General features: G+C 41.3%; 1 protein-coding gene across 2 annotated transcripts in view; it reads left to right on the plus strand.

The window, feature by feature from the left end:
• PRAG1 (PEAK1 related, kinase-activating pseudokinase 1) overlaps positions 1-12,242 on the plus strand; it is a 57,250-nt gene that overhangs the window by 14,490 nt on the left and 30,518 nt on the right. For both annotated transcript variants that reach the window (XM_070742171.1, XM_070742172.1), the window contains exons 2-4: positions 4,540-4,955; positions 7,257-7,364; positions 8,513-9,717. In XM_070742171.1, the coding sequence (XP_070598272.1) occupies positions 4,638-4,955; positions 7,257-7,364; positions 8,513-9,717 (1,631 nt within the window). In that variant the 5' untranslated portion in view covers positions 4,540-4,637. The remainder of the gene's footprint in view (positions 1-4,539; positions 4,956-7,256; positions 7,365-8,512; positions 9,718-12,242) is intronic.

The following is a 12,242-nucleotide window of genomic DNA, read 5'->3' on the forward strand; positions in this document are numbered from 1 at the left end:
TCCCTTCCCCCCTCCCTAGTTTCTGGTTGCAAGCAGTTGTGTATGAGAAGTCAACCAGTCTTTGATGTACAACCACAATTGGGACCAGTATTTCCACTGCTGGTCAGGGTTGCTGTTATGTACTGACAGTTGTACATGGTTTCACCCAGGTCCAGCGTTTGAGCGGGAGAATGCTCAAACACTATTGGTTGTTGTATGTCACAGCTTCTGTCAGACTTCAAGTTGATGGGTGTCTTGAGCAATTGCTGAGTAAAGAGCTATTCTATGAGCCGAGATGGCGCAGTGGGTAGAGTGCAGTACTGCAGGCCATTAAAAGCTGACTGCTAGATCTGCAGGTCAGCAGTTCAAATCTCATCACCGGCTTAAAGTTGACTCAGCCTTCCATCCTTCCGAGGTGGATAATATGAGGACCCGGATTGTGGGGGCAATATGCTGGCTCTGTTAAAAAGTGCTATTGCTAACATGTTGTAAGCCCCAGTCCAACTTCCTTCATGGTTTTTGCTTCCAGGAAACTGAGTGGAAAGGTCGCAATCATGGCAATCATTTGACCTCAGGACACTACATAATCATAATGATAAATACATGTTGGTTGTCTGTTCTGCCGGGCTCTATGGTATGAGTCTCCCGAAAATTCAAGGGTACAAATTTCAGACACACCCAAGTTCAAAAACAAAGTTCTTTATCACAAAATTCAAAAGAAACAAAGCACCCTTTTTGTATTGCAAAGAGCACTCGTCCCAAAACAACCTGGTAATCTGTACAATCCCCTTAATCAGTCCTTAAATACTTAGCTAGCAGCTGTGAAGGAACGTCACAGCCCTCCTTCTTCCACGAAGTGAGACCCCCACACTTTGCTCTGCTTTCGTTTCAAAGTCGTGAAAAATCAACAAACAAAGTCTGGAAACAGCAAGGCCACAGTCCTGAAGAAACAATGATCAGATAATCTTCCACAACGGCCAAGCCAGCATGCTGCTATTTACATCAGCAGCACTAATTACTGGAGCCCCACCCAAACACAGGTGGCCTCTCTTATCTCCTGTAATATGCCCTCAATTGGTCTGCGCCTGCATGGGTCTAACACTTCCTCATCCGAATCGACTGAAGATAATGGAGATTGGCTTCCTGGGCTGTGTGCCAAGCCCCCCTCTTCCAAGTCACTCCCACCTTCTTCTTCGTCCGAGGAAACTGCACTACCTGACTCTGTCGGCAATAAAACAGGCCTATGACATGTTGATGTTTCCTCTGCATCCACCTCCACATTCCTTGGGGCAGGAGCTGGGCCAGAGCCAACCACAACAGTTGCCAAATGCCTGGATTTTGATTAATAACCATAGGGATGTTGCGTCAGTTATAAGTGAGAGAACTGGTTGTAAGCAACATTTGAACTTTGAACAGTTACTAAATGAATGTTTTCTCTCTTCATCATTCCTTAAATAGATTTGGGGAGTGGCCAATTAGCTCCAAGCCTACTCCAGAGGAGACCTCCTCCCGAGTAGCCATTCCTGCTTTTTGACAGCACTGCTGTGAGGTGCTAGAAGTTCCAAAGGCCCTGGCTGAACCTCTGCCTCTGGCACTGAGTCCTCGCCAGCCTCCCCACTCTCCGACTCAAGTGCCAGCTGCACAGGCCGCTTGCACATCACATAATCGGCCTCGTCTCGGATGGGATCCGCTACCAGCTGCAGGGGTTGCTGGTGGGTCACAATAGCAGGAGTGTCAAACTGGCAACGTGTGGGCGGGATGCATCGTGCGCGGGCCATGCCCATCCCAGGTCCACAAAGGGGGAAAACCATCACAATATGCCATGTGACAGCAATGTGATGTGGCAATTTTGACATCTGCTCTAGAGCAGTATTTCCCAACCTTGGCCACTTGAAGGTATCTGGACTTCAACTCCCAGAATTCCCCAGCCAGCATTTGCTGGCTGGGGAATTCTGGGAGTTGAAGTCCAAATATCTTCAAGTGGCCAAGGTTGGGAAACACTGCTCTATAGGCTTTCCTAAGGATCAGTATTGCATAACAAAAGTTTCTTCCTGTTCCGTTTGATAGGGTGGCCTAATTAAAATCTAGATAAATGAGTGGCAGGCAGGCAGGCAGGCAGGCAGACAGGCAGGCAGACAGGCAGGCAGGCAGGCAGGCAGACAGACAGACAGACAGACAGACAGACAGACAGACAGCTAGGATATCCTGCTATGAATAAGTATCCTGCCTCCAGATATTTTCTGATGGTAGCCATGTCTAGAGCACATTGGAGTAGTCCAAACCGGAGGTGACCAGGGCATGAATGACCAAGCAGAGAGCTTCCCTATCCAGGAAGTTGAGAAAATCCCCCCCCCCCCAAACAAAACTACTATAAGTGGAATCAGTTGCCAAATATACACATCCGTGTGGGGGGTTACACAGGAGCAGAGTTTCCTCTTGCACTTCAAGGGCTCCCAGGTAGAAATGTGCTGGGTGGAAGGGAGTGATGAGAAAGAAGAAAAGATGAAAAAGAGAAATGGGAAAGATAAAAGTGACCCATGGGAGACAATCTAGTTACTTGAATTTATACTGTATTTTCTGGGGGGGGGGGCTGTGTATAATATAATAGGAAATTTAGAGAATTCCATGTCATGAAAAAAAGAAGGGCTCTGTTGTTATATGCTCTGGCTTTATAATAGCTATCATGATTTGGCATACCAACTTGTTAAATTACAGTTGGTGTAGCTACAGTCCAAGACATGGATGCATATTTGTGTGCTCGACAAAGAACTGCCATTTGGAACACAGGCCCTCAATCTTTTTATAATTGTCTTGTACTTTGATCTGTTGGACTGTAACTCCCATAATCACCAGCCTAAACACTAAGCTAAGTGTTTAACCTAAGAAGAGCAGCCACTAAGTGAAATGCAGTTGTGCCTTTGAACTTACTCTAGCTTTTCTTTGCTTTAGACATGCAAATATCGTAAATGGGAGAATTGATTGCAAAGTTAATGTTCCATGTTATTTACTATTTGCTGTCACTAAATAAGTCAGTCACTGAATGAGCCCTATCTGTACTGGAAACAGCAGCTTTAAAAAAACCAAGAAATTGCTGTTTGTATTTTTTGAATTAATGCATACAGGAAGCATCAACTCTGTTGCATAGTTAAATGTCTATGGAAATTCACCCTCATCCAGGTCATGGTTGTCCCAAAGTTGCTTTTTCAGGAGGCAACCGGACTTTCTTGGTTTTTTTTGAAGGCATTTTGTTTCTCACCCAAGAAGCTTCATCAACTCTGTGGCTGGTCAAAAATGCCAGAATCTAAGAGAGCAACACTGTTAGGCAGACTGTGTAATTTGCATCATGACATTACTAACCCAGATCACAGAATTGGCACCAACATGATACATGCAATGGAAACATTCGTGATATAATGATGTGTAATATCTGTTTAACCTGATTGTATATATTTATATGATGAAGTAAAATGTACAAAGTATTACAACCCCCCCCCCATCAGCTTTACTCCACTGTTTGCGCAATAAATGTGCCACATTGTTATTTCCTGCAAAACAGCAAGAACTTTTTGTCATGTCCTTTACACAGACACACAATCATCATAGAATTTCTATGTATAGAAACATAGAAGTCTGACGGCAGAAAAAGACCTCATGGTCCATCTAGTCTGTCCTTATACTATTTTCTGTATTTTATCTTAGGATGGATATATGTTTATCCCAGGCATGTTTAAATTCAGTTACTGTGAATTTATCTAACACGTCTGCTGGAAGTTTGTTCCAAGGATCTACTACTCTTTCAGTAAAATAATATTTTCTCACGTTGCTTTTGATCTTTCCCCCAACTAACTTCAGATTGTGTCCCCTTGTTCTTGTGTTCACTTTCCTATTAAAAACACTTCCTTCCTGGACCTTATTTAACCCTTTAACATATTTAAATGTTTCGATCATGTCCCCCCTTTTCCTTCTGTCCTCCAGACTATACAGATTGAGTTCATTAAGTCTTTCCTGATACGTTTTATGCTTAAGACCTTCCACCATTCTTGTAGCCCGTCTTTGGACCCGTTCAATTTTGTCAATATCTTTTTGTAGGTGAGGTCTCCAGAACTGAACACAGTATTCCAAATGTGGTCTCACCAGCACTCTATATAGCGGGATCACAATCTCCTCTTCCTGCTTGTTATACATCTAGCTATGCAGCCAAGCATCCTACTTGCTTTCCCTACCGCCTGACTGCACTGTTCACCCATTTTGAGACTGTCTGAAATCACTGCCCCTAAATCCTTTTCTTCTGAAGTTTTTGCTAACACAGGAACACATTTGGAGCCTAGAAAAGTGTTGGGATGAGTGTTAGCAAACTCTGTCCCTCTGCCCCTTTCTTATGATAAACTGTCTGTGGAGGGAAAGCATATAATTCTGAGGAGCAAACAAAGCTGACATAATATTGTGACTAATGGAGAACACGTGAGGGTGCCCAATAATGTGAAATATTGGAACTTGGGAAACAACTTTGGGAGCTGGGGAGGACATTATTAACATGGATTCTGTGCTCTTTCTTTGCAGTTTGGTTACAAGTCCAGGATTGTTCAGTCCAGCCGTAGAGAGGAGAACAAAATGAACTACCCAGCCCAATCCAGAAGAAGGTGCAGAGGGCAGTGGAAATGAAGCGAGAGGGCTTGAAAATGTCTGTGTGCAGCGATTTTGTGGAGCACATCTGGAAGCCTGGCTCCTGCAAAAACTGTTTCTGTCCCAGAAGTTTTCACCAGCTGCAGGCACCATCCCTTAACCAGCAAGGCTGCAGTGAAGCCTTGCAGGATTTGAATGGAATCGGAGCCAAAGTTGAGAATACGCCTTGGGAGGATGAGAGCGTAATTTCCTTGTCTTACTCGAAGCCAACTATTGCTGTTAAACCAACTATGATAACCTCGGATGCTGCTGGTGTGTGGGCGGATGGGAACCTGAATACAGATGTCTCGCAGGTAAATGATTAATAAGGGGTGTGTGGTGTATTTTACAAGGTTGCTTCCGTTGTAAAATTTGTAACTGCCTGGGAGCAACCTTTGTATTTGTTACGGTAGGGCTTTGCAGAAATGGATTGTTTCAATTTCTTGAGAAGGCAGGGAGAAATTCACCAATAAGCAGCCCCCGCCGCCCCGCCCCCCAAATCTTAGTAAAGTGGAAGGTTTTTCAGACATTTATGATATTAGTGAGCAAGATGCTTTCGGTTTAAAAGCCAACAGAAGTGCTCAGATACTTCTTCGTACAAAAAGACTTTAGCTGTTGCACTTTGATTCTCCCATCGGGTTGAGTTTCCACCACTGCACTGACCAATGCAAAGCTTTACTTCCAACTGTCTGGGCTAAGTTCACCTGAGATGCAAATATTTTACAGCTTTCTTTGCAAATCACAATGCCAATTGCCCTATTCCCAACATTCTTTATAATAAATGAATAGAATTCAATTTGGAAAAAATACTTCCATAAAGAGATAGTGTTGACTGAAACAATCAGCTCGTCTCAGTTTTCCACCGTTTTTCTGGCTAATGATGCAAGTTTACATTTACTTGGAGTGAAATATGAGAATGGTAAACTTTTAAAAAAAAATAAAAAGATATAGCTCACCTTTTCGGAAAGCTGGTATCCAAATTAGTTAACTACAAATATTTTAAAACAGTCAATTTTAAACATGCAGCATTAATTAGGCAGCTATCAGGAAAGTGCTTTTTTTTTAAAAAAAAAAATACAGTTTATTTATTAATACAAAAGGGGGGGGAAGGGAAGTATAAACAGAAAGAGAAAAAGGGTAAGGGGAGAGGATACAAAATCAAGGAGTTTGGGAAAATAGTAGTATTATACATAGTAATACATAAAATTCTTTGTATCAATATATTTCTCAAACTATGTAAATAAGAAGTATCTTTAGTATAACCATTTATATCATATATTATATTTGTAAATCTTACATTTAATTTCCAATTAAATTCCAATTTCTAATACGTGTATATATATATGTGTGTGTGTTTTTTTAATGTTGGATCACCCTGGTATATTGAAGGAACGTCACAGCTCCTTTTTGCCTCTAGGCCCAGCCCAGGACCATTTCAAGGCAGTTAATTTGTTCATAGCCGACAACTATATTCTGTATGTATCTAAAAACATTTGATACATACATACATACATACATACATACATACATACATACATACATACATATGTAGATTGTTCTGAGTTTGGGTTTTGCCCCGTGTAATGTTTTGAGTGTCTATGCGACGTTTCGGTGAAATCACATTCACCATCATCAGGCTGAAGTTTTGAGCTTCGTGCTGTTGTAAATATTCCATATTTACAACAGCAAGAAGCTCAAAACTTCAGCCTGATGATGGTGAATGTGATTTCACCGAAACGTCGCATAGACACTCAAAATATTACACGGGGCAAAACCCGAACTCAGAACAATCTACATACATATACCCGTGAAAACCTACGAAAACAAATATATATATATATATATATATATATATATATATATATATATATATATATATATATTCATTGATAAAAAATAAATAAAGATGATTTATGAAAGAGGAAAGTAAAAGCAAAGTGCTTTTTACATTATTGAAGAAATGGAATCGGATTGAGAAGATCCAGGTTGAAAAACCAACATAGTTAAAAGAACAAAACCTCTCTGGGAAACTGGGCCAGTATATTTTTCAGCCTGGCCTCTGTCATAAATGTGCAGACAGGGGAAATCATGAAGAAGGAATCATGTGCCGATCTTCAGTTTTAGCATATCCAATAAATCTGCATATTGAAAGTACAGTAAATCTATAAATGTAAAGGTAAATGCACATATGTGCTAGTTGTTCCTGACTCTAGGGGGAGCTGCTCGTCTCTATTTCAAAGCCAAAGAGCCTGTGTTGTCCAAAGACATCTCCATGGTCATGTGTAAGGTGCTATAAATTTGCTAGTAATTTGATTCATTTTATTTATTGTTTTAGTTTTTAAAAAAATGCTAAATAAGGTCATAATTCCATTGATTCCAAAGGAGAGTTCATCCACCTACTTTAAAAATGTTCAACACTTTTAAAATATATTTTTTGGAAGATGGATATAGCCAAATTATAGAAGATTCTATTTGAGTTGTATATAAAATATTTTTAAATAATTTTTCCCCATAAAATTTATATGCCGTTCATCTCGTAGTAGGTGACGTATAAACCCCCATCCCCATCTTGGAGAAATGTCCACCTTGCTACATTTCATCTTTGATCAATGCAGGGCAATGAGATCAAAAGGAAGCCCCAGAACATCCCAGAAGATCGTCCTTTATTCCTTGGCCCACCTGGTCCTGAAACAGCAGAAAGAAATATCTCATACAGTAAAGAGGTACGTGTCCATGGGGATAGGTCAAAGCACCCGGTAAAAGGAGCAGTCATTTATTTATTTATTCATTCATTCATTCATTCATTCATTCATTCATTCATTCATTCGATTTTTATGCCGCCCTTCTTCTTAGACTCAGGCTGGCTCACATCATGTTAGCAATAGCACTTTTTAACAGAGCCAGTACTTCCAATGGATGTTCGGATGCCATTGGCTGAGGGATAGAAGGAGCAGGTGACTCCAAAGCTGAAGGAAGGTAACGAAAGCCCAGCAAATCAGAAGACTCAATAGGAGAAAATGTACATTGGGTGGAACTGAAGGAAGAGCGAGCAGAGGAGATCCATGTTAACCTCAGAAGCAGAAGCCAGATGAAAATCACCCGTAGATTTTAAATAGCCAATCATGTTTTAGGCTACAGGTCTCATTTCTAGATACTTTTCAGGCTAAGGATTGATTATTTATTTATTCATTCATTCATTCATTCGATTTTTATGCCGCCCTTTTCCTTAGACTCAGGGCGGCTTACAACATGTTAGCAATAGCACTTTTTTAACAGAGCTAGGCTATTGCCCCCACAATCTGGGTCCTCATTTTACCCACCTCGGAAGGATGGAAGGCTGAGTCAACCTTGAGCCGGTGATGAGATTTGAATCGCTTACCTACAAATCTACAGTCAGCTTCAGTGGCCTGCAGTACAGCACTCTACCTGCTGCGCCACCACGGCTCATGCCATTTTGTAGTCTCGATACCATTTCTGCCACTTCTGAGAAAATTACCCTTCCATCAACCCAAAGGGAGCAGCAACACCAGCAATGCATTTAATTTATCTGAGCAAAAGAGTGAATGTTGGGTGTACTTTCCCTTTAGGTTGGACATACTTTCCCCTAAACCATAAGCCTTGAGTCTTGGTGGCACAGGGGTTAGAGTGTAATACTGCAAGCTGCTTCACCAGTTCAAAGCTTCCATCTTTCCGAGGTGGGTAAAATGAGGACCCAAATTATTGGGAGCAATATGCGGATTCTGTAAACTGCTTAGAGAGAGCTGTAAAGCACTGTGAAGCAGTATATAAGTGCGATTGCTATAAATTATTTGAGAAACTCCCCGGCAGTATAGCATGGCCTGATAATGAAATTTTTTCTTCAAAATTGCAGGGCCAGGATTCCATGGCTGGTGCATCCAGGATAACAAATTTTGGTGAAGATAAAAGAAGAGTCTTGAACTCATTCTCCAACTTTCACGTGCATGATTCTGTGTATAACCCCTTAAACCCAGAAAGAGACTTACGGGCACGTCCACCAGATACTGTGCTAAAAAGCAGCAATTCTTTCGATTTGTCCCAAGGAAGCCCTTACTGTCTTCTGGTTAGAACCTCAGATCAAATTGAAAACAAGCCTACAGATAGCCGAGGTCATTCCAAAGAACAACAGCTTTCCTTTCAAGGAAAGAGCCAAAATGAACCCATCTATGCCGAGAGTTCAAAGAGGAAAAAGACGCAGCATAATAACACTAATTCATCGAAGAGTGGCATCTTGACTGTTAGCCCAAGTCAGAATCAACATGATGGGATGAAGACCCTCCATTTGAGCTGCGAGAGGAATTTTCGAGATCCCGGTTCACAAAGAGTCGCAACTATTACTATAATGGCTCCACAAATGGAAGATGACCATCGGGCGTTTTTTCTTAGCAGCCCAGACTCGGCAGTTGGGGTACAGTGGCCCTATGTTAGCCCCACTACTAGCCCGGATACTGAGAAATCCTCCTCTTTCTTTGAGCCCAGGGAGTTGCCACAAGAAAGATGCGATATAAATTCAAGAGACAAAAGTCCAGAGGCCGAGTCTCCAATGTCCAGCATGTTTGACAAGAGTCCTGCTATTCCGCCAAAGATGTCCAAAGGAAGCCCTCCTGAACTTGAAGAGTCTCTTCCACAATCGGTCCATACTTCCCTTAAAGCCAGTTCTTCCATTGCTGAATCCTGGGATACCAGCATGCCAAGGAATGAGGACGATGGCCCTGTGATTGGGCCTCTGTCGCCCTTGGGTTCTCAGACGAACAGCATTTCCCCAGATGAATCCAGCAGAGGTCCTTTGACCTCAGGCTCTGAGAGGAGGCCAAAATACTACCACGCCACCTGGCATAGGCCATGTAGGATTGAGGAAGAAGAGGAGGAAGAGCAAAGAAATGCAACAGAAATGGAGAGTGGAACAACTGTTTCTCCAAGTTTTTCGGTTCAGATAAAACCATGCTCTGTTCAAGCAGTTGAGACCGGCGAAGTGAATCAGTCAACGACTTTTGCTTTTGATGATCCTGGACCTGAGGAAGTGACAAATCCTCGGCTGCCTCCGAAGAAACCACCCAGGTAAATGGTTTTTTTTAAGGTTGCTTATAAATGATCAAAGCTAGGTAGACAGGATAAATGATGTAATTCAGGAAGTCCCAGTGATGAGTCTCTATTTCCTCTACTCCTGCTTTCCAGTGGAAACATTTGGGTACTTCCCAGGATAAAAGTTTTGCATGTCTGTATATATGTTTTTTTTAATTTATTTATTCATTTGTCCAATACACAAATACACAGGAAGAGAATAGACATGAAGTAATTTTATATAGAGATAAATGTAAAAATAGAGGAGAAGATATATGAAAGGAAGAAAATATATATGATATATGAGATAAAGGAAAGACAATTGGACAGGGGACAAAAGGCACACTAGTGCACTTATGTACGCCCCTTACTGGCCTCTTAGGAACCTGGAGAGGTCAATCGTGGATAGTCTAAGGGAGAAATGTTGGGGGCTAGGGGTTGACACTATTGAGTCCGGTAATGAGTTCCACGCTTCGACAACTCGATTGTTAAAGTCATATTTTTTACAGTCAAGTTTGGAGCCGTTAGTATTGAATTTGAATCTGTTGCGTGCTCTTTTGTGTTGTTGCGGTTAAAACTAAATATGTTGTCAGGGTTCCAATGAAAGAAAACTCCGAGGCATGAGTTTCCTCAAAGTTCCATTTTAGTAGAGATGTCATATTGGCACATCTGGGAAAACCTGAATCTGAAAGCTTCCAGGTTTTCTCCACTCAAAGGAAGGTTCAAGCCCCTGCCTAGCACCCACAAACCCATCACGTGGTCCAATCAATGCACCGTCCCAAACTGGAGATGTTTCCAAACCACTCCCTTCCAGGTGCAGGGTAAGATGGCCTTGACTCTCAGAGAAAAGAATGTTATTATGACAACATATCAACCATATTCCATACAATCCCTCCTTCCAGTTTCCCACAGTAGTAACCTGTGGCACGCCTGAAGGCCCAATATGAAAAATGACTTCTAAGCCTGACATATGTGAACTTATGCAGCAGTCTTTCTATTTTGTAATCTTTTCTCTTTGAATCAGGGTTTCAGAAAGCCATTAGCTGCAACAATGGAAATGAAATTTTGCTAATGTGTTTTTAAACATGCCTGGGGTAAACATAGATCCATCCTAAGATAAAATACAGGAAATAGTATAAGGGCAGACTAGATGGACCATGAGGTCTTTTTCTGCTGTCAATCTTCTATGTTTCCATGTTCTGTATTTTAAGCATAAGTTGAAATCAACCCTACTTTTTTCTCACGTCGGAGACTTTTTTAAACTATAATCTGATGGGCAAAAATAGCATTTCAGATGATTGAGCAGTGAATCAGTCATTTTTCTGGAACAGTCTTTCTTCAAATGCAAACAGAAGCACATTGCTAGTCAGAGGAAAACAGATGTGTCTGATTTTCTCACTCTTCTGACAAGAACTTCATTGTGTTGCTCTGAGTAATTTCATCCTCTGAATGACTATCTGTAGTGATCAAGAAGAAATTGTAAGGAAAGGCCTATGACTACTCTGTTTTCCCCAAAACAAGACATCCCCTGATAATAAGCCCAATCTGGCTTTTCAGTGCATGCAATAAGGCCAACCATTTATTTCAGGGTTCAAAACAATATAAGACAGGGTCTTATTTTTGGGGAAACACAGTGTTTATTTGGGGAAACATGGTATTTATTTGGAAAATCAGAAATTAACTGTTGTGAAGGTTTTTTTTTCCAAGAGAAATATTAAAATTGAAGGGAGGGGTGAGTTGGAGTAGGCTCCAAGCTGGGTTTTCCAGATGGGTAGAACTAAAATCCCAGTTAGCATCCATATTGATTAAGAATGATGGAAATTGTAACCCAGTGAAAGGAGGAAGTGAGGAGAGGGCACTAAATTAGGGAAAGCAAAATTATTAAAGTATGGTCCTTTTAGTACTCTGTTTTCTGTGGGTAATTTTCTAAATTTCTGCAAACTCCCAGGTGAGTAAAAGCCAAATAATTAGGCTTTTTCCCTAAGAATAGAGCACAGATTCAGTCACTAAGACTGAGTAATGAATATTAACATGAGTAACAGCACCGTGTGTATGCTGTATGGGTGAAAATACAGTGAAAATATTTTAGTTTCAGACCCAGACCCCACCCCCTGAAAAAGGTGGTCCTTGTATAATGACCATTTGTTCGATGATTGTTCAAACTTATGATGGGAGTGAACAAGTGCTAGTTACAACTGGTACTTGTATTTATGGCCATTACTCCTCTGGTCACATGATAATGATTTGAGACCCTTCCTGCCGGGGGTGAAAAGCTATCGGAAGTGTGCACTTCCGAACAGGTAGGGGAGATTTCACTGCTGCTCTCTACCAGCTTCCAACAAGCAAAGTTGATGGGGAAGCTGGCAAGGAGCTAACCCTACATAAGATCAATTAGGGTGGCCTCATCCGTGTTACTACTGTTACTATTGGAACACAATATTGTGTGATTATTAGCTGTACCAGATCAGTTGTTTGAAATGACTTGTTGACTTCCTTTAGTGTATTCAGTAAACCATGAGTGA

This window comes from Erythrolamprus reginae, chromosome 2 (assembly GCF_031021105.1).
Source record: "Erythrolamprus reginae isolate rEryReg1 chromosome 2, rEryReg1.hap1, whole genome shotgun sequence".
NCBI lineage: Eukaryota > Metazoa > Chordata > Lepidosauria > Squamata > Dipsadidae > Erythrolamprus > Erythrolamprus reginae.